This window comes from Mytilus californianus, unplaced genomic scaffold (genome assembly GCF_021869535.1).
Source record: "Mytilus californianus isolate M0D057914Y unplaced genomic scaffold, xbMytCali1.0.p SCAF_8, whole genome shotgun sequence".
NCBI lineage: Eukaryota > Metazoa > Mollusca > Bivalvia > Mytilida > Mytilidae > Mytilus > Mytilus californianus.
Window position 1 is genome coordinate 107,250,033 of NW_026262734.1, and position 20,813 is coordinate 107,270,845.

At 35.8% G+C, this 20,813-nt stretch overlaps 1 protein-coding gene and 1 long non-coding RNA gene across 5 annotated transcripts in view; both read left to right on the plus strand.

Annotated features, from left to right (window-relative positions):
• Window positions 1-11,822, plus strand: part of LOC127711749 (zinc transporter ZIP12-like) — a 58,332-nt gene extending 46,510 nt beyond the window's left edge. For all 3 annotated transcript variants that reach the window (XM_052217862.1, XM_052217863.1, XM_052217864.1), the window contains exons 6-10: window positions 3,012-3,107; window positions 6,729-6,783; window positions 7,098-7,250; window positions 8,606-8,793; window positions 9,786-11,822. In XM_052217862.1, coding sequence (XP_052073822.1) covers window positions 3,012-3,107; window positions 6,729-6,783; window positions 7,098-7,250; window positions 8,606-8,793; window positions 9,786-9,911 — 618 coding nt within the window. In that variant the 3' untranslated portion in view covers window positions 9,912-11,822. The remainder of the gene's footprint in view (window positions 1-3,011; window positions 3,108-6,728; window positions 6,784-7,097; window positions 7,251-8,605; window positions 8,794-9,785) is intronic.
• Window positions 3,115-5,494, plus strand: LOC127711752 (uncharacterized). 2 transcript variants are annotated; one of them, XR_007986872.1, is made up of 3 exons: window positions 3,115-4,507; window positions 4,584-4,659; window positions 5,040-5,494. It is a non-coding gene; the product is annotated as an uncharacterized LOC127711752 (long non-coding RNA). The 2 variants fall into 2 exon arrangements; XR_007986873.1 differs by lacking the exon at window positions 5,040-5,494 and adding an exon at window positions 4,736-4,790.
• Window positions 11,823-20,813: the final 8,991 nt, after the last annotated feature.

The window sequence follows — 20,813 nt, forward strand, 5'->3', positions numbered from 1 at the left end:
TTTTTTTTTAATTGTTATTCAACAAGGTTTATTTACTACGGAAGCCGATAAGGGCCATTCCAAAAAAAAATTATGTCGTAATTACGACATAGCATGTCGTAATAACGACATCGCTACGTCTTAATTTCGACATAACATGTCGTTATTACGACATCGCTATGTCGTAATTTCGACATAACATGTGGAAATAACGACATCGCTATTATCATTATAACAACCTTAGCCTTGTTACTTTGTGAGCATTGAAACAATATGGGAAACAACATTTTCATCTTTATTTTAAGAACCACTTATCAGAATTGAATCAAACTTGATATACGTGTGCACTATAAGGTCCTATTCAAGTGTTGTTACAAATTGTTACAAATTGGTAAAAACACATGACCGCCAAGGGACTTTAAAAATGTTCAAAATATTCTTCTCAAGAACACAAAAATGACTGAGTTTAAACTTAGTATAAATATACATTGTGTACCTAGTATCCGATGACTTTAAAACAGCTGTTGAGTTTGACATGATCCGAAGTTAAATATGGCCGCCAGTGAGGACAAAGTTTGTATCAAAACCCTATTGTAAACATATTCATTTTCTTTTTGAGAATGATAAACTCTGAATTCAATCAAGCTTGATTGATATTAAAGTTATTTACTATATATGTCTGCACATGATAGAACTTTATTTCATAATCAAGTCGAATAGGACCCATATAAATGGTGAACAATTCAGGCTCCTTGGAGCCTCTATTATATTTGGCATGTATGTAGCAAGAAGATGTGTTTAGTACTCGAAGGGTTATGTGTGCTTTTGCAATTGCTTGTCGTCCGTCATAGTCTGTAGTTACCGTTTACTTTTATTTCTATTTATACTACTATTGTCTTTACTAAGTATCAGTCTCCATATTGTTGGTTGCCGGTCATAATCGACGGACGCCAAGTGATGACAATACATGTAGCTATCCAAAAAAATGTTTTAGAGGACACAACTCAGATATGGGTCAAACTGATCATTCTGAAATTTTCGGCATAGGTCCATTTTGTCATGATGAACCCTCGACAGATTTGGGATAAATGTAACGGTTTTCGAGATATTATCAAAAAATTAATGTGTGCCCATTATATCCTATTTTTCAAGTTAGTAACAGCGGCTGTGCTTTTAAGGAGTCAAAAATCGACGCACGCCTTTTGTAAAGGAAACATTCAATACGAAAAAATCAAACTAATTTTGAAAGAATTTTGCACAGTAGTTTCGAAGGAGATTTAAAAATACACTTACGGCAGACGACGACGGACAACAAGCGATAGTAATCGGTCGCATACCACTTCGGGTACTAGACACAATTTCCTTAGGTGATAGGCGAAGGTCAGGGGATCCATTAGGCTCGAGTATTAGGGGTCCAAAGTTTAACATAGGCTCCAATGGAAAAAGCTTTGAAAATCTTCTCTATAAGAACTATCAGGCCATATTGGACTAATCTTAGAGAATGGATGATCCTTTTATAATGAGGAGTAAATATAAAAAAGAAGATGTGGTATGATTGCCAACGAGACAACTCTCCACAAGAAACCAAATGACACAGAAATTAACAATTATAGGTCACCGTACGGCCTTCAACAATGATCACAGTCCATTCCGCATAATCAGCTATAAAAGGCCCCGAAATGACAAATGTAATACAATTCAAACGAGAAAACTAACGGCATATTTTATGTACAAATATAAACGAAAAACAAATATGTAACACATCAACAAACGACAACCACTGAATTAAAGACTTGGGACAGACACATACATAAAGAATGTGGCGGGTTTAAACATGTTAGCGGGATCCAAACCCTCCCCCTAAGTTTGTAGGAATAGTTGTCCTGGGGAACAGTGGTTAAAAGAACTTGGGGTACAAAGTTTTTATAAGGATTCAATGGGGAGGACGCTTGAAGAATCTCATTTAAAACCAACAATAGCAATGCAGTTATAATTTGCATCAAGTCTCAGTAGTACATTAAGATTCAATTGTGTACAAATGAAGGTACAGAGGTCCGTTGGTCTGAGCACTATGAGTCGCAACTTAACATAGTCTTTATTGGGAAAAGCTAAAAATTCATCTTATTCAGAACCTGCAATGGAAATGGAGGACTTCATAATTTCTGTACATGCCAAACATAATTAGAGGCTCCAAGGAGCTTGAATTGCTCCCCTATTCAACTGGGTCTCATTTGACTTGATTATAAAATAAATTTCTAGTATGTGAAAGTCTTGAGGTGCAAGTAAATAACTTTAATTAAGCTTGATTGCATATAGTCACAGTGTCCATTATTCTCTAAAAAAAAGATGAATTTGTTTACGCTACAAACTTTGCCTTTACTGACGACCATTTTGAATTTCCTGTCGCTTCAAAAAGTGAAAAGTTAAACTCTAAGGTTGTCGTTATTATCACATAGCGGTCAGGAGTATGTAATTCAGTGGTTGTTTGTACATTATTAAAACCGTTATTTTTCTCGTTTGAATTAAATTGTTAAACATCTGTCATTTCGGGGACTCTTCCTCTGGTATCTTTCGTCCCTGTTTTATAGCTGACTATGCGGGGTCTTTTATCATTATTGAAGGCATTATGATGACCTATAGCTGTTAATTTCTGTGTCATTTAGTCTCTTGGCAATCATAATACATATTCTTTTATATATATATATATATATAGCGATGTCGTTATTACGACAATAGCGATGTCGTTATTACGACATAGTGGTGTCGTAATTACGACATGTTATGTCGAAATTACGACATAGCGATGTCGTTATAACGACATGTTATGTCGTTATTACGACATAGTGATGTCGTAATAACGACATGGTATGTCGAAATTACGTCATAGTGATGTCGTTATATCGACATGCTATGATTTATTTTTTTTGAATGGCCCTTATCGGCTTCCGTAATTTACACATTAAATATCGGAATAGTTTTTATATGGAAATGAACAAAATGAAATGACAGATAAACTTGTATATTTTTTACAGGGACTTATATCAGAAATCCCAACAACAACTGAACCAGGAGCAGCAACCCTCGGGAACCTTGATAGTGATTCCAAAAGATCAAAAGACTTGTACAGTGTATGTACGCGTTTATTCGTCATTGTATTTCCCTGCATCAAATGTCGTGATGAACATGTGTTACTTTCCGGTTGTCGTTGTCAAACTTTAATGGTTTCTCTCATATTAAGCCATACATCTTATTTTAGAGAGCTTAACTTAACAACAAATGAAAAGATTGTAAAATAAAGGGATGTGGTATGATTGCCAATGAGACAATTATCCAACATATCCCAAATGAAGCAAACTCCAGTTTTATAATTGTACAGTTTCCATATGTATGTAGCAATGAAATTATCTATGAATAAACGAAGATATGCGGACATTTCAATGAGGAAATAACATAACTACACAAGAAAACCAGAAAATATTTTTTTTTACAGTGATCCACAATCATGTATCTTCGTGTAAGGCATGCCTGTACCAGAATATTACCCTTCTATCCTCAGTTTACGGGGATGGTTCATACTAGACTGATATAGATCAAAAGCTCTCATCAAGATATGCATAACATTCCCCATTTCTTTGACATTCCCCATTTCCATTCTCAATTTTAAAACAACCTTTTTTAGGCGTAATGACATTTGTTATGACATTTTCGAAGAATGTTCAAGAAAGATCTACGAGAAACCAAGCAAACTTTGCAATAGTGTATCACCGATATTTCATATAAACAAAGTCACTTTTAAAATATATGGTGGTAAGACAAGTTTCATGTAAAAAATCTCCCCCTTACAAAACAAGTGAAATAGGGAATGATTTTTTTAAAAACACTTAGATTCCTCCAATTATATTTAACAGAAGTAGAATCTTCTGGTTCAAAAAGGTAGAATCTACTGGTTCAAAAAGCTCATTGGGTTCATCAAGACGTTCAATAAAATAAATAACTATATTTTGCCAAAAATATGATAATAGAAATATAAAGTTTAATTGGTCATTTTTTTTATACACTTTAAATACCATTGAAATTGTTCTAAGATCAAAAGTCATGAGTCTCTTTGACCCTATTAGATAAACCAATCAAGACTGACAAATCAGAACGATTTATGTACGAAATATTTCGACTAGTCTTGTATGTTGCATTAAACTCAAACAATAAGCTTGTTCTTGGAGTAAAGTATCTTTCAATAATGTACGGCAAATTTCTGTTGTATTTATTTCACCAGCGGCGTATATTTCAGGTAGTCGATACTGTAATTGATAGTGTCCTTTATTTTGTCATTGTACGAAAAAAGTTTTTTTTTTTTAATAAAAAGACAACATGAGAAGCGACAAAGGCTGTTAACGTCCACGTCCGGTGGTCTCTGGTGGATAGTTGTCTCATTGGGTATGGGTTTTGTTGAAGGTCTGACGTTGACACTTGTCCTTGTGCTTTAGTCTCTGGTGGATAGTAGTCTCATTGGGTATGGGTTTTGTTGAAGGTCTGACGTTGATACTTGTCCTTGTGCTTTAGTCTCTGGTGGATAGTAGTCTCATTGCGTATGGGTTTTGTTGAAGGTCTGACGTTGACACTTGTCCTTGTGCTTTAGTCTCTGGTGGATAGTAGTCTCATTGGGTATGGGTTTTGTTGAAGGTCTGACGTTGATACTTGTCCTAGTGCTTTAGTCTCTGGTGGATAGTAGTCTCATTGCGTATGGGTTTTGTTGAAGGTCTGACGTTGACACTTGTCCTTGTGCTTTAGTCTCTGGTGGATAGTAGTCTCATTGGGTATCGGTTTTGTTGAAGGTCTGACGTTGATACTTGTCCTTGTGCTTTAGTCTCTGGTGGATAGTAGTCTCATTGGGTATGGGTTTTGTTGAAGGTCTGACGTTGACACTTGTCATTGTGCTTTAGTCTATGGTGGATAGTAGTCTCATTGGGTATGGGTTTTGTTGAAGGTCTGACGTTGACACTTGTCATTGTGCTTTAGTCTCTGGTGGATAGTAGTCTCATTGCGTATGGGTTTTGTTGAAGGTCTTACGGTGACACTAGTCTTGTCCTTGTGTTTTGGTCTCTGGTGACCTTGTGCTTTGGTCTCTGGTGGATAGTAGTCTCATTTGGGTATGGTTTTTGTTGAAGGTCTTACGGTGAAACTAGTCTTGTCCTTGTGCATTGGTCTCTGATGGATAGTAATCTCATTATATACTGCAGCTGTGATATTTGCGCAGTCAAATTGCATTGACCGTATAATCATTTGTGATATACAGTCACTGACCGTATATCGCCTTGTTTATGACGTTGACAATGCGTTTACGTAGAGTTTTATTTATGACGTCATTTAATGTACAGGTTCGCAGAATGTTTACGTCATTCGCTCCAAATTAAAAAATGATGGTTTTTACCCTAAATATTTTATTTGGAACAGTTGTAGGAGTTGCAGTATATAAAGAATAACCATACATTGTCTCGAAATATAAATTTTATTTGTACTCGACTCAAAACAGGATAGAAGTGCTCGACAAAGCCTCGCTTCCTACCTGTTTCTAAGCCTTGTACAAATAAAATTTATATTTCGAGACAATGTATGGTTATTCTATATGGGTATGGGTTCTGACGGTGACACTTGTCCATGTGCTTTGGTTTCTGGTGGATAGTTGTCTCATTGGCAGTCATGCCACATTTCTTAATTTCTGTATAATAAGTTATACTTTATCTAGTGCGCTACCTATCAGTCATACTTTTAAGATGTTTGTATAATGTAATAATTTTCTCTGGTAAAAGGCAGGTAACTTATTTTGAATTATGTTTTGTCGACCTTATATAAACATTGCACCATTTGTTCCGATTGTCCAAAAACATAGATTCACTGACCATTTTATGTCATTTTGGAAATTAGGTACAGTCGTGAGATTTTCCACAGTCCCTGTTGAATTTATTTGCATCTTTTCTAGACTCGGGCGATAAAGAGCTCCGAGATGCCAACAGAAATTTGTCTTTTGTTTGAAACCCTTATGTTTACCTCTAGATGACGATCGACTTTATTTTGTGTCGTTAGATTGCTGTCTCATTGACGTATGCCCAATAATTTCTTTTATTTATGAACATGTGTCACAAAAAATCCGATGATGTCTGATTTGAACATAGACTATTTAGTGGAAGTTTCCAAACAAACCCGTTGGTTTTATTAAGTCCCAATATCTAAAGATTAGCAGTCTAATAGCAGCATAAGTATTGGGAAAATATTACATATCGTATATATGCTTTATGTTAGTAGTGTGACAAAAAAGACTAGGCAAAGCAACGTTAGATTTCGCACAACATCTTTAAACATGTTTCATCCATTATTTATTAATCTCGTACCATTATTTCAGCATGATTGTCAATTACAATAATAAAACTACGTATGTGCATTCTATGTGCGTCAACTTTTTAAAGAGAATCAGAAAAATAAACGTTACCATGAAATGGTGGTTTATTATATTTTAATATAGATGTTTGTACAGTCCAAACACAAATGATACAGACGTGTATATTTTCTTAACAAAACCCAAAAGAAAATGAGGAACAAGTTTGAAAACTTTTACATATTGTTTATTTCAGGGGGTTGGCAAAATAAGCATTATTGTAGTCTGAAAACGGTCTTTTATATGTATACTGTTAATATATGGTCTAATGTTTTCGTCGCAACTATATATTTATTTAGATTTTTTGTTTTTGATACAGGTCAATTCAAATGGTAAAGTTGATTTAGGATCTGAAGACTTGAGAAAAGAAAATGGTAAACTTTATATCATTATCGCATATTATTATAGTGAATTGAACTTTAAGAAAATATGTTAAAGTTTTAGGGGTTCAATCGACAACGAGATGTCCAACCTCAATTAAACCTGTATTTGTCGTTAATTTACCTGACATTAAGCCACATATCATGCTATATATTTTATCTTTTTCGTGTTTTATATGTGATTTCATTTGAAACACATCTGTTGAATATTCAGTGTCATTAATATTCATATTGTATTGACAATGCCGTCGATACCATATATAGTTAAATATATATTTGTTTAAACCAATATATTTGAATACACACAGGTATAGCCCCACTAGCATACATGATAATAATCGGAGATGCCATACACAATACTACCGATGGTCTGGTGTTGGGAGCAGCTTTCTCGAGCGATATAGCTGATGGGATTGGTCTTACTATAGCTATATTCTGTCACGAATTACCACAGGAATTAGGTAATTTTAATGCTATAGTTATTCACAAATTCACACAGAAATTAAAGAGGGTGGTAAAGGGTTATTTTCGTGCAACGTGATCGCCGTTTTTTATTTCACGTTCAACGTGTTTTTACTTTTTTATTTGACGTTCAGTCGTGCAAGACAGGTGCCTCGTTCAACGTGTTCTGCTTATTTAATTTTACGTGCATCGTGATTTTCAAATGCTTATTTTGCGTGCTCGGTATTTTTCAAATAAAATTCAAACACTTGGCAGGGATCGTCAAGAAATACTTTTTTAAAAGCCGTAAACCATTTATATCATAAATGTGTATACTAAATCGGGAATAACAAGTAAAACAGAGAGTTTATATATACAAGAAGACAGTGACTCAGTCACAAAAGGTTCACATCAAAGTCTTTATTTTTCGTGCAACGTTCATGACAGAAATTATTTCACGTTCAACGTGAAATTATGTCTTATTTCACTTTTTTTTCGTGCAAGCACCCCCCCCCCCTTTTACCACCCTCATTAAATATTTTCTATTGCTATAGCCAGTCGTTACCACAAGTCGCTCACGTTTCACCATCAAAGATATATAAATAAAAAAATCATATGACGCCTATTTTGTTTTAAACCGCAAACAGGTTGACCTTAGTAGATAATTGCGTGGTGCTCTTTTTCAAATAAAACAACCTTTTTTTTCAATCTGAACAATCTGATGTACAATTGAAGCTAATGATTCGAGCGTCCACTGATGAGTCTTTTGTAGACGAAACACGCCAGGCGTACACAATTTTAATCCTGGTCTCTATGATGAGTTTATTGTCATACTATTCATATAAAGCGTGTGTTTTAATTTATTGAATAAATTATATTTCCTTAACTATACTAAATTATTTCTTTTGTACTTGCTCACTTCGTACGTTTCCCTTCAAAATGTGCTAGCACTGAAATCTTAAAGCCAAGCAACAAACCAATATAAACCAATCTACTGTAACAGTTCTCAGCACTCTGGAATATACATTCATATACTTTACCGCATTATATATCTCATGGTACAGAAAATAACACTTTCTAACTTTGCTGCGTCCGGAACGCTTATTCTGGCAGGGAAAGGCAGGCCGGGTCGGCCGACCCGGTGACCAAGTGATAACAAAATATCAAGGTTCCAATTTGTCAGCGGGAAGAAAATTTTCAGGTCGCGAGTCTGGATTTACTTTAAGAAGGGACGCTAAAACCGAAAACTTTGAAATCCAAGAATGTTTAAACGCTGAAATGACAAAAGTTCAAAGTTAAATAAATGACAATACCGATTATCCTTAGCCGGACTACTCATAAAATCTCTTTTATACAACTTATTTTATTTTTGTAGGTGACTTTGCTGTACTTATTACAAGTGGTTTGTCATTCTGGCAGGCTATATTGGCCAATTTGTTCTCGTCATTGACAGCCTTCATTGGTTTCTTCATTGGTGTACAGGTAGCGTCGTATGCAACTGCCGTCAACTGGATTTATGCGGTAACAGCAGGAAATTTCCTGTACATATCCCTCGTTGGTATGGTAAGAATGAACAACAAACAACATCTTTTACATTAAGTTTTTTGTTGTTTTCTAAAGTTTTTATAGGGGGGGACAAGTTCAGGCAAAATGTGCACAAAAGCATTGAAGACAATGGTTTAGGCCATGTTATATGTTAAATTGTGAACACTAAATTTTGGTCAAAAAATGACAAAAAAACATCAAATAATAGCATTGTTTTAAGCTGTAAAAAGTTTTCCCGGTGTTTTTATTACAAACAGAGTAATCACATGATTAATTCAACAAAACTGAAATCAGTGTCCCCATCATTTTTTTAAAAAATAATTTAAACTAAAACTAATTTAAGTCTAGCAACAGCATACATGTAACAAACTTTTAAAAGTGGCTGTGTCTTAAACTAAGGATCATGTTTTCCTTATTGCTATGTCGTACTCTAATCTTATATACACCAATCTCGTTCTCGCTCTTGTCCCATGTTTATGATTTGAACTAAGAAGAAAAAACAAAACAATTGCATGACCTAAATGCAAATCCCATAATTTGCATTTAGGTCATGTTAAAACTGTCATATTTATGCGCTTATGATGAAGATCAATCAGGCAGCAAATTTAGTATGACTTAAGTTAAGAAATGAATGCTTCCTTTTGTAATTTCATTGGGGTGTAAACGTGTTGACCGAAGCACATTTTGTATCATTCTATAAATGTGTGCACGATCAACACTTTTACAACCCTTTCAAATTTCACCAAGAAGCATTCATTTCTTATAAATACATTTTTATGCTAAGACCATGAAAAAAAAGTTTTATCTCGTTTTTATTTTATTTGCCTGTGCACTTCTTTGTTGAAGCGCGTGTCATCACGAATATAACATTAATTTTCATTTTGATATGAAGGTTAATTTTTGAATGACGCGCGATTTTGTTAGCCAATCAAACTAACGGATTCTCGTGAACCATACATGTAATGTAATTATTATGATATAAGTATTAGTAGTCTGTCTTATCATTTCAGTTACCAGAGCTAATGAAGTTAGGGACTAAAAGTTGGAAGACCTTCTGTTATCACAACATCGGAATAATAACTGGTGCCTTTATATTAGTTGTTGTAGCAGTTTTTGAAGAGCACATAGAAGTATGACGTAAACAGACAATTACAAACCAATAATCACTCGTTTTGCTTAGATACTCCACGTATTCAAAAACAAGACATGATATTTATTATTTATCTATATTTATTTGATATATTAGAATATATTTAGAACGTCTATTTCCTTTTTAGCTCACACAACCCAAAGGGCCATGTGAGCTTTGTCATCGCTTTGCGTCCGTCGTCCGTCCGTCATCTGTTGTCCATCGTCCATAAATTTTTCGTTAAAAAATCTTCTCTTCTGAGAACACTAAATGACTTGAAACCAGAATTTGTATGCTTCATCTGTAGGATGTCAACTATAAAATGTGTGATTTTCGTCCAAGTTGATCATCCAATAAGGCCGCCGTGTCTAAAAATAAAACATAACGACCAAACTACAGTATCGGGCAATATCTCTAAAACTTTAGCCATATTACACTGACATGATACAAATGGTAAACACAAAAACCTCTATATACCTTGAAAATTTTGGAAAAATCTGTCCACCTGTTTTGGAGTTATTTCCCCTAAATAGTTAGTTTTAACTATTTAGCATTTCCTTTAAAGCGTAATTGCAAAAATTATCAGCATTACAAGATTGATCCTTCCTGGAAATTTGTGAAAATCTAACTTCTTGTTTTGGAGTAATTGTCCCTGATATATATTTTTTTCCAACTGTTATCAGTTGCAGGCTTTATCGCGAAAACTATAGGAACTATGTTAAAAGTGTAAAGGGCAAAAAGGTTCAACACGACAAGATATACATGTATTGTACACTGAAAATTGGAGAAAAATCTGTCAATCCATTATAGATTTATTGACCCTAAAATAATCTTTCTTGCAGTTTTTGAATTTTATTTTAAAAAATATGGGAGCTAAGTTAAAAATTTAATTTGCAAAAAAGGTTAAGCACGACAAGATAGTTTAACCCTGGAAATTTCAGAAACATCTGTCAACCCGATTTTGAGTTGCCCCCGAAATATACATTTTTCCAATTTTTCACTTTTTTGTTGTTGTTTTTTTTTAAAACTAGAGGAGCTATGTTTAAAGTTTAAACTATAAAAGTGATAAGTATGACAATATCTATCTTCTCTTGTATTTTTGGCAACCAATTTGGAGATATTGCTCCTGAAATATTTGTTTTACTATGTTTTGTAGCTTTTGCGGTCATCTAAAAACTTATAGGACCTAGTTTAAACATGTAAATTACAAAAAGATCAAAAACACAAAGAGTAACTATACTATGTGCATATAAAATTCCTACTTAGCAAACTTGCTATTTTCTTCATAGATGAGCGATGTAGGCACATGTGTGCCTCTTATTTTATATTTTTGAAGTTATTTGTACTGAATAGGGTATATTGAGTGTTAATACATATTTTTACAAGATGATGATCTAAGAAATTTGTATCAGCTTCATTAGAGTCCGTAACAATGAAATTCAATACAGTGATTATCGTTATATGATTTTCACTGATTGAATTATTATCTATATAGGAGAGTCTGTATAGAGGGATCATCATTCTTGATATTATTAAATAATTTGTACAATTTTCTGTATAATATCTACTTTAGCACCACATTATTTCCTATTCCTTATTGTTGGCCTCTTGTTTTCTATTCTAAATCAATTAATCGTATCCAGGCACTCACGTATTATTATATATTAGTATATTATATAGGTGTTTTAAGCTTCAACATCACAGTAGGAATATGTTCCGCTAAACACAATGTAGTAAAAAGAAGTTTATTTCTGCATTGATTTGGCGTGCAGATCTTACTTTTTATCTGACAGCCAAATCCAAACACAACAGACTATTTGTTATGCATTGCGATATAAATTCACAGATTAGAACGCAGTTGTATTATTTTTTTTATGTATTTATTTTAAACCTTTTTTTAAATAAAGTTGAGCCTTTACATTTTGTTTGTGTTTTCATTCCTGGTTTGCTGATTGGTTTTCGTAGCAAAATTCGCGATCGAGACAAGCACGCTACTACCACGCAACAGTCGACAACACAATGGTCAAATGAAAAAGACAAACAGCAGTTCACTAATACGCACAGAAAATTTACAATTTGGAAACAAGAATCCAACAACGGTGGTGAATGGATGTACTCCAGATTGGTCAGTAGTAAAAGTAGTCTACAGAGTTTAAATGCTTTTAGATGAAAGTCACCATAAAACCGGCAAGTAGTGCCTCGCATGAGTAATAATATATAACTGTTTAACAATTTGGGAAAATGTTCCCCTTATGATTGCATAATAATTGTTACAATCAAAGAAATGTTCTACATAGGAACATCGTAACGTTTATTTGGGGAACACATATTAGTGTAGTGTTCTTCTGGTGACCACATAAACATATTGTCAATTAGTCGAAAGTTAAAAATTAGTCAAAGATCAAGATGATCCATCCTAGCCGTATTTCATAATTAGCTAACTACTTAGGAGAATACTACAAAAGAGAAACCATTGAGCCCTTTATTATGTGTTCCCCAGAGGAACAATACAATGTTACCAAGGGGAACATTTCACTAAATAGTAAATTCAAATCGGAATGGCATAAACTTCAAATGAAAAGTGATTAAGTGCGGCAATGGACATTCCTTGCTTTTTATACATCACCTGTCATGCAATAAAAAGGAGTAAGATTTAAACATATATATATATATATATATAAAACGTCTGAATAATAGTCAACGATTTTTCCCACGAGGGCGCTGGATCGTTACGAGTAACGATACATGTACACAATAAATAAATTATATAAACGCCTAAAAAGTGTACACAACAACACCAATAACAAAAAAAGGAACTATAAATGTAGTTATTTATAAATATTTCGGATAACAAATATCCTTCATCAGTAAATATGATTGTGATGTTGAATGAATCATATATCAGTCTACTTAGATTAAACTATAACAATCTTGAAATTTATACAATAAAAAAGTCAAACCGAACATCAGTTAAGACGCTTGCACAATTCTAAATATGTGTTAAACACGACATAGGTTATATGACTAATTACAACAGAGAGTTCAAATATATGCTTTAAATAAAAATAATAATGTGCGATATGAACTAGCACAATTCTAAAGCTTTATCGGTGACGACAGTTATGATGTTACAAGAACGATTGCGTCAATATATATAATATGTATATATATATGGTATAAACTAACTTCATTGAAAAAGGTCGGTTTACACAAATTTTCATTTCCTCAAATTCAAGTCCTTTGCCATTTTGTAAGCAATTATATTCAAAACACTTATGTTTTTTAAATAAAACCGTTGCTAGGTACAGAATATGTCATAAAAACACACAAGTTCACAATTTACTGCAAAATATCTAGTGGTTAACAAACCGTCTTCACCTTTAAATGACACTCCTTTAAATAATGTTATTAACTCGGTTATCAATAATACTAATAATGATATTAATGATATTACTTTTTGGCAGGGTGAGTGTAGTGCTCAAATTCTTTATAACCTTGAACTTTACAGTTCATCGGTGTCAATATAAAATTTCAAAGTAAACAAGTTAACAAGTAAACAGACAGAGAATGTTCATGTCTCTGATTTTAAAATTAAATGCAGTAAAAATGTATTTTCCTGAATTGGTTAACTGTTTGATGTTCATTACATATACTCAAAAATTCAATTTACTTAAACACTTGGCCTAGAAAAGTAATATTTCTTGATGAATTTTACTCTAATTAGATATAAGAAGATGTGGTATGAGTGCCAATGAGACAATTCTACATCCAAGTCACAATTTGTAAAAGTAAATCATTATAGGTCAAAGTACGGCATTCAACACGGAGCCTTGGCTCACACCGAACAGCAAGCTATAAAGGGCCCCAAAAATGACTAGTGTAAAACCATTCAAACAGGAAAAAAAACGGTATAATCTATATAAAAAACGAGAAACGAGAAACACCTATGAACAACATCAACAAACGACAACCACTGAACATCTAAGTTCCTTATATTTCGGACACACTAAGATAAAATGGAATTCTCTTCAATACAGTATAGTATACAGAGTGTAGTGGGCAATATGACAGACTGTTGTGAAAGTTGGATAAATATTACACCTTTTCTGTTCAGGGATTTTAGACATTTATAATCGAAAATACGCTATTAAAATAAAACTGAATGGATCATTATAACACAAGCTGATAAAAAGACAAACTTTAACTACAGGCGAAGATCTTTGATTGAATGTTCTAGCAAATTAAATTAAAAACAACATTCTTTGGTTGCGTATTATCTCTCAAAAATTTCATGTTACTAGTTTAAAAAATAACCATGTGAACAAAATTTACAATTCAGGAGGAAAAGTCTTTTATACATGATCAATTACAGTTGAAATAAATTACAGAAGAAAGAGGGACATTGACGTTCATTGCTAGTATTTAGAGTACCTGTACATAAGCAAATATGAATCATATAAGACTTAATGTAAACTAATGAAATAAATAGAGAATATCATATGGCTTTTTCAATATCACATCCGTATCAACCAGAGACACCAATATAATCCCAAGAGCTCTGCTCAAGGGATTATATTGGTTGAGGGTTGATACGGTGTGTGATATTGAAAAAGCCATATCATATACACTTTATTATATACCTATACCTCACGTAGATGTTTTTTTATGTGACATGACGTCATACAGGTAAGGAGGTTTGAAATGAAGTCATACAGATCATAGGTTTGACATGACGTCATACAGATTATGGGTTTGATAAAGCCTTTGCAACAGTGACTGCAATCGATGACGTAACGTCATACAGATTAAAGGTGTGATAAAGCCTTTGCAACCGTGCTGATATCGATATCATCACGGGTGGCTGATACATCACGCTTGCCAATTATTGTATTACACATACAATTTATCTGTATTTACTACTAAGTATATAATAAAAGGGTATACATCTTTTATATTACTACCTGTAACGTCTATGTTATATAGGCACCTACGTTTAAATATTTTATTTATATTGTGTCATAGATCAAACTTATTCGTTCAGTGTATTTTTACTTGTTTTTGTTTAAATGTCTATTTGATCGAGTTAAGCCATTTCAATTGATATTTTATAGTGTGTCTTTTTATGTTGTAATTAATGTTACACTACTGTCTCAGGTCAGGGTGAAGGTTGGCGCCTGTTAAAACGTTTAAACCCGCTGCATTTTTATGCACCTATCCTAAGTCAGGAGCCTGTTATTAAGTGGTTGTCGTTTGTTGGTGTGGTTCATAGGTGTTTCTCGTTTCTCGTTTTTTATATAGATTAGACTGTTGGTTTTCCTGTTTGAATTGTTTTACACTAGTCATTTTGGAGCCCTTTATAGCTTGCTGTTCGGTGTGAGCCAAGGCTCCGTGTTGAAGCCCGTACTTTGACCTATAATTGTTAGTTTTTTATACGTTGTGACTTGGATAGAGAGTTGTCTCATTGGCACTCATACCACATCTTCTTATTTATATAGTATATCGGTTCATGACACACACTCACTGCGCCCAAATGAAAAAAACAACAGCAAATGATTCTCACTTTTATTTCTGTTTTGCATCTGGAAGTGAGACCTTTAACCTGAAGAAAAAACAATCACCTCGCTGCAACTCGTCCCTAGCACTCTATTAGCAGAATTATTTGCTAGATGTCGACCACGGTACATCTGTCCATTTAAGAAAGCAGCTGCGAGGTAGTATCGACAAATTTTCAATAACATTTTTCAGGGAAATATATCACATACTGCTAAATAATGAAACGCCGACAATCATTCATACTGTAACATACAGATACAAAATAAATATCATAACAACACCGGTGCATAGCAAAATATATGTTAGATAACTTGACAGAAAATTTTCTATGCATTCATGTGGACTGCATACTAATTTCAATAAACAAACTGTCAAAAAGCAACAAAATAAAGTAACACACATTTAATGATAGAGGATATTTCAAGAATAAATTCGTCATAACTGTTAAAAACAATAAAAGCACACACGTCAAGCACGAGTAAACTTTTTATGACCTCCACAAAGCACAAGAAACAAAAACTGTTAATGTAATAATACAGAAAAGATATGGTGTATCAATTTATGACAACAGACAACCCCAAGCAAACATGACATCAGACAACTCAACGCAAACATGACAGCAGACAACCCAACGCAAATATGACAGCAGACAACCCAACTCAAACGTGACAGCAGACAACCGAACACAAACATGATAGCAGACAACACAACACAAACATGACAGCAGACAACCCAACACAAACGTGACAGCAGACAACCCAACACAAACGTGACAGCAGACAACCCAACACAAACGTGACAGCAGACAACCCAACACAAACGTGACATCAGACAACCCAACACAAACGTGACAGCAGACAACCAAACACAAACGTGACAGTAGACACCCCAACACAAACGTGACATCAGACAACCCATCACAAACGTGACAGCAGTAAACTCCACACAAACGTAACAGCAGACAACACCACGAAAACGTGCTATCAGACAACTCCACACAAACGTGACAGCAGACAACCGCACACAAACGTGACAGCAGACAACTCCACACAAACGTGACATCAGACAGCCTAACACAAACGTGACAGCAGACAACCGCACACAAACGTGACAGCAGACAACTCCACACAAACGTGCCAGCAGACAACCAAACACAAAAGTGATAGCAGACAACCAAACTCAAAAGTGACATCGGACAACCCAACACAAACGTGACATCAGACAATCCCACGCAAACGTGACATCAGACAATCCCACGCAAACGTGACATCAGAAAACCCAACACAACCGTGACAGCAAACAACCTTACACAAATGTGACAGCAGACAACCCAACACAAACGTGACATCAGACAACCCAACACAAACGTGACAGCAGACAACCCAACACAAATGTGACAGCAGACAATCCAACACAAACATGACATCAGACAACCCAACAGAAACGTGACAGCATATATTCAACCAAACATAAACGAGACTTCAGACAATCCAACACAAACGTGACAGCACAGTCAATTCTACACAAACGTGACAGCAGACAACCCAACACAAACGTGACAGCAGCAACCCAACACAAACGTAACAGCAGACAACCCAACACAAACGTGACATCAGACTACCCAACACAAACGTGACACTAGACAACCCAACACAAACGTGACAGCAGTCAACTCCACACAAACGTGACAGCAGACAACCCAACACAAACGTGACAGCAGCAACCCAACACAAACGTGACAGCAGACAACCCAACAAAAACGTGACATCAGACTACCCAATACAAACGTGACATCAGACAACCCAACACAAACGTGACAGCAGTCAACTCCACACAAACGTAACAGCAGACAACACCGCGCAAACGTGACAACAGACAACTCCACACAAACGTGACAGCAGACATCCCCACACAAACGTGACATCAGACAACCCAACACAAACGTAACAGCAGCCAACTGCACACAAACGTGACAGCATACAACTCCACATAAACGTGACATCAGATAACCAAACACAAAAGTGACAGCAGACAACCAAACAAAAAAGTGACATCGGATAACCCAAAACAAACGTGACATCAGACAACCCCATGCAAACGTGACATAAGACAACCCAACACAAACGTGGCAATAGACAACTCAACACAAACGTGACAGTAGACAACCCAACGCAAACGTGACAGTAGACAACTCCACACAAACGTGACAGCAGACAACACCACAGAAACGTGACAGCAGACAATCCAACACAAACGTGACAGCAGACAACCCAACACAAACGTGACACTAGACAACCCAACACAAACGTGACAGCAGTCAACTCCACACAAACGTGACAGTAGACAACCCCACACAAACTTGACATCAGACAACTCAGCACAAACGTGACAGCAGACAGCCCAATACAAACGTGACAGCAGTAAACTCCACACAAACGTGACAGCAGTCAACTCCACACAAACGTGACAGCAGACAACCCAACACAAACGTGACAGCAGCAACTCAACACAAACGTGACAGCAGACAACCCAACACAAACGTGACATCTGACAAACCAACACAAATGTGACATCAGACAACCCAACAGAAACGTGACAGCAGTCAACTCCACACAAACGTGACAGCAGACAACACCACGCAAACGTGACATCAGACAACCCCACACAAACGTGACATCAGACAACCTCACACAAACGTGACTTCAGACAACCCAACACAAACGTGACAGCAGACAACCCAACACAAACGTGACAGCAGTCAACCCCACGCAAACGTGACAGCAGACAACCAAACACAAAAGTGACAGCAGACAACCAAACACAAAAGTGACATCGGACAACCCAACACAAACGTGACATCAGACAACCCAACGCAAACGTTACATCAGACAAACCAACACAAACGTGACATCAGACAACCCAACAGAAACGTGACAGCAGACAACCCATTACAAACGTGACAGCAGACAACACCACGCAAACGTGACATCAGACAACCAACACAAAAGTGACATCGGACAACCCAACACAAACATGACAGCAGACAACCCAACTCAAACGAGACTTCAGACAATCCAACACAAACGTGACATCAGACAACCCAACACAAACGTGACAGCAGACAACCCATCACAAACGTGACAGCAGTCAACTCCACGCAAACGTGACAGCAGACAACCAAACACAAAAGTGACAGCAGACAACCAAACACAAAAGTGACATCGGACAACCCAACACAAACGTGACATCAGACAACCCAACGCAAACGTTACATCAGACAAACCAACACAAACGTGACATCAGACAACCCAACAGAAACGTGACAGCAAACAACCCAACACAAACGTGACAGCAGACAACAGCACGCAAACGTGACATCAGACAACCCCACGCAAACGTGACATCAGACAACCAACACAAAAGTGACATCGGACAACCTAACACAAACATGACAGCAGACAACCCAACTCAAACGAGACAGCAGTCAACTCCACACAAACGTGACAGCAGAAAACCCAACACAAACGTGACAGCAGCAACCCAACGCAAACATAACATCAGACAACCCAACACAAACGTGACAGCAGACAACCCAACACAAACGTGACAGCAGACAACCAAACACAAACGTGACAGCAGACAACCAAACACAAAAGTGACATCGGACAACCCAACACAAACGTCACATCAGACAACCCCACGCAAACGTGACATCAGACAACCCAACACAAACGTGACAGCAGACAACACCACACAAACGTGACAGCAGACAACCCAACACAAACGTGACAGCAGACAACCAAACACAAACGTGACAGCAGACAACCAAACACAAAAGTGACATCGGACAACCCAACACAAACGTCACATCAGACAACCCCACGCAAACGTGACATCAGACAACCCAACACAAACGTGACAGCAGACAACACCACACAAACGTGACAGCAGACAATCCAACACAAACGTGACAGCAGACAGCCCAACACAAACGTGACAGCAGACAACCCAACACAAACGTGACAGCAGACAACACCACGCAAACGTGACATCATACAACCCCACGCAAACGTGACATCAGACAACCAACACAAAAGTGACATCGGACAACCCAACACAAACATGACAGCAGACAACCCAGCGCAAACGAAAAAACGAAAGGTAAAGAAAGCAGTCTTAAATCTTTGTCCATCGGTCAAGTTGGCTGGAAATAAGTTAAATCTTTGTCCATCGGTCAAGTTGGCTGGAAAAAATTTAAATTGTTATCCATCGGTCAAGTTGGCTGGGAAAAAGTTAAATCCTTCAAATTAATCCATAATTCACACAATATTTTGTTATATATGAAGAGCGATAACTCTCTTTCTTTTCTAGATAACTGATCGTTCCTCTAAAAAATGTCAATTACTGTTGTAATTTAAACAAATGTAAGAACTTATTTTGTATTAGATACTTCAGTATCTTCCGGCTATCTGATACGTTAGATAAGAAGGAAAATATATTAATAATTCAATATAGACATTGAGTGCAAAGCGGTGATTATTTTGAATTTGATTGACAAAGTCGAAGCAGCCTAACAATATCATATTAATAATTTTAATATAAATTATAATGATTATATTCATTATTATTTTCACCATTATTGATATTATTTGTAGTAGTATCATCATTAGGTATAACTATCTATCTAAATATAAGATTTTCATAAACTTTTCAATTTCGAGACATTCAAGATCAGTATCAAGCATCTCTCCATATGACATGCGCCATTATATAAATAACACATAGCTAAGAGGCTGATAGAGCAGATTGTTACCCCGAGAAAACCTTGTCAACTGAGGCGAAGCCAAGGCTGACAATGTCTTTTCGAGGGGTAGCAATCTGCTCTATCACCCTCTCAGATATGTGTAATTAATTTATTATACTGAATGTTCCGTTATTACTGTCGATTAAATTTCAAATTCAAAGTAATAAACTATGACGTCTTGTACACAACAACCATCCGTATTTTATAAAGCGCACACTTGATCAAGCGTCTCCGTGAAGGGTAATAGAGTATTTGCCATAGGATAGAGTCGTATTTAATAAAGCGCACACTTGATCAAGCGTCTCCATGAAGGGTAATAGAGTAAATTAACACCCTCGTATTAGCCAATCAAAATATAACATTTTAACGTGAAGTATAATAAATCAAACTATGGTCTTTTGGATAAACTTATTCTTCAAGGGTATCAAGTTCAAATTGTAGAACGATCTTTAACGGTACTTACGTGAATTATATTTTCTATAGTGCAATATATAGCTAGCACTTATGTTTCTATGATTCTTATATTTTTGCATTGCACAAGGTTATGCTTTT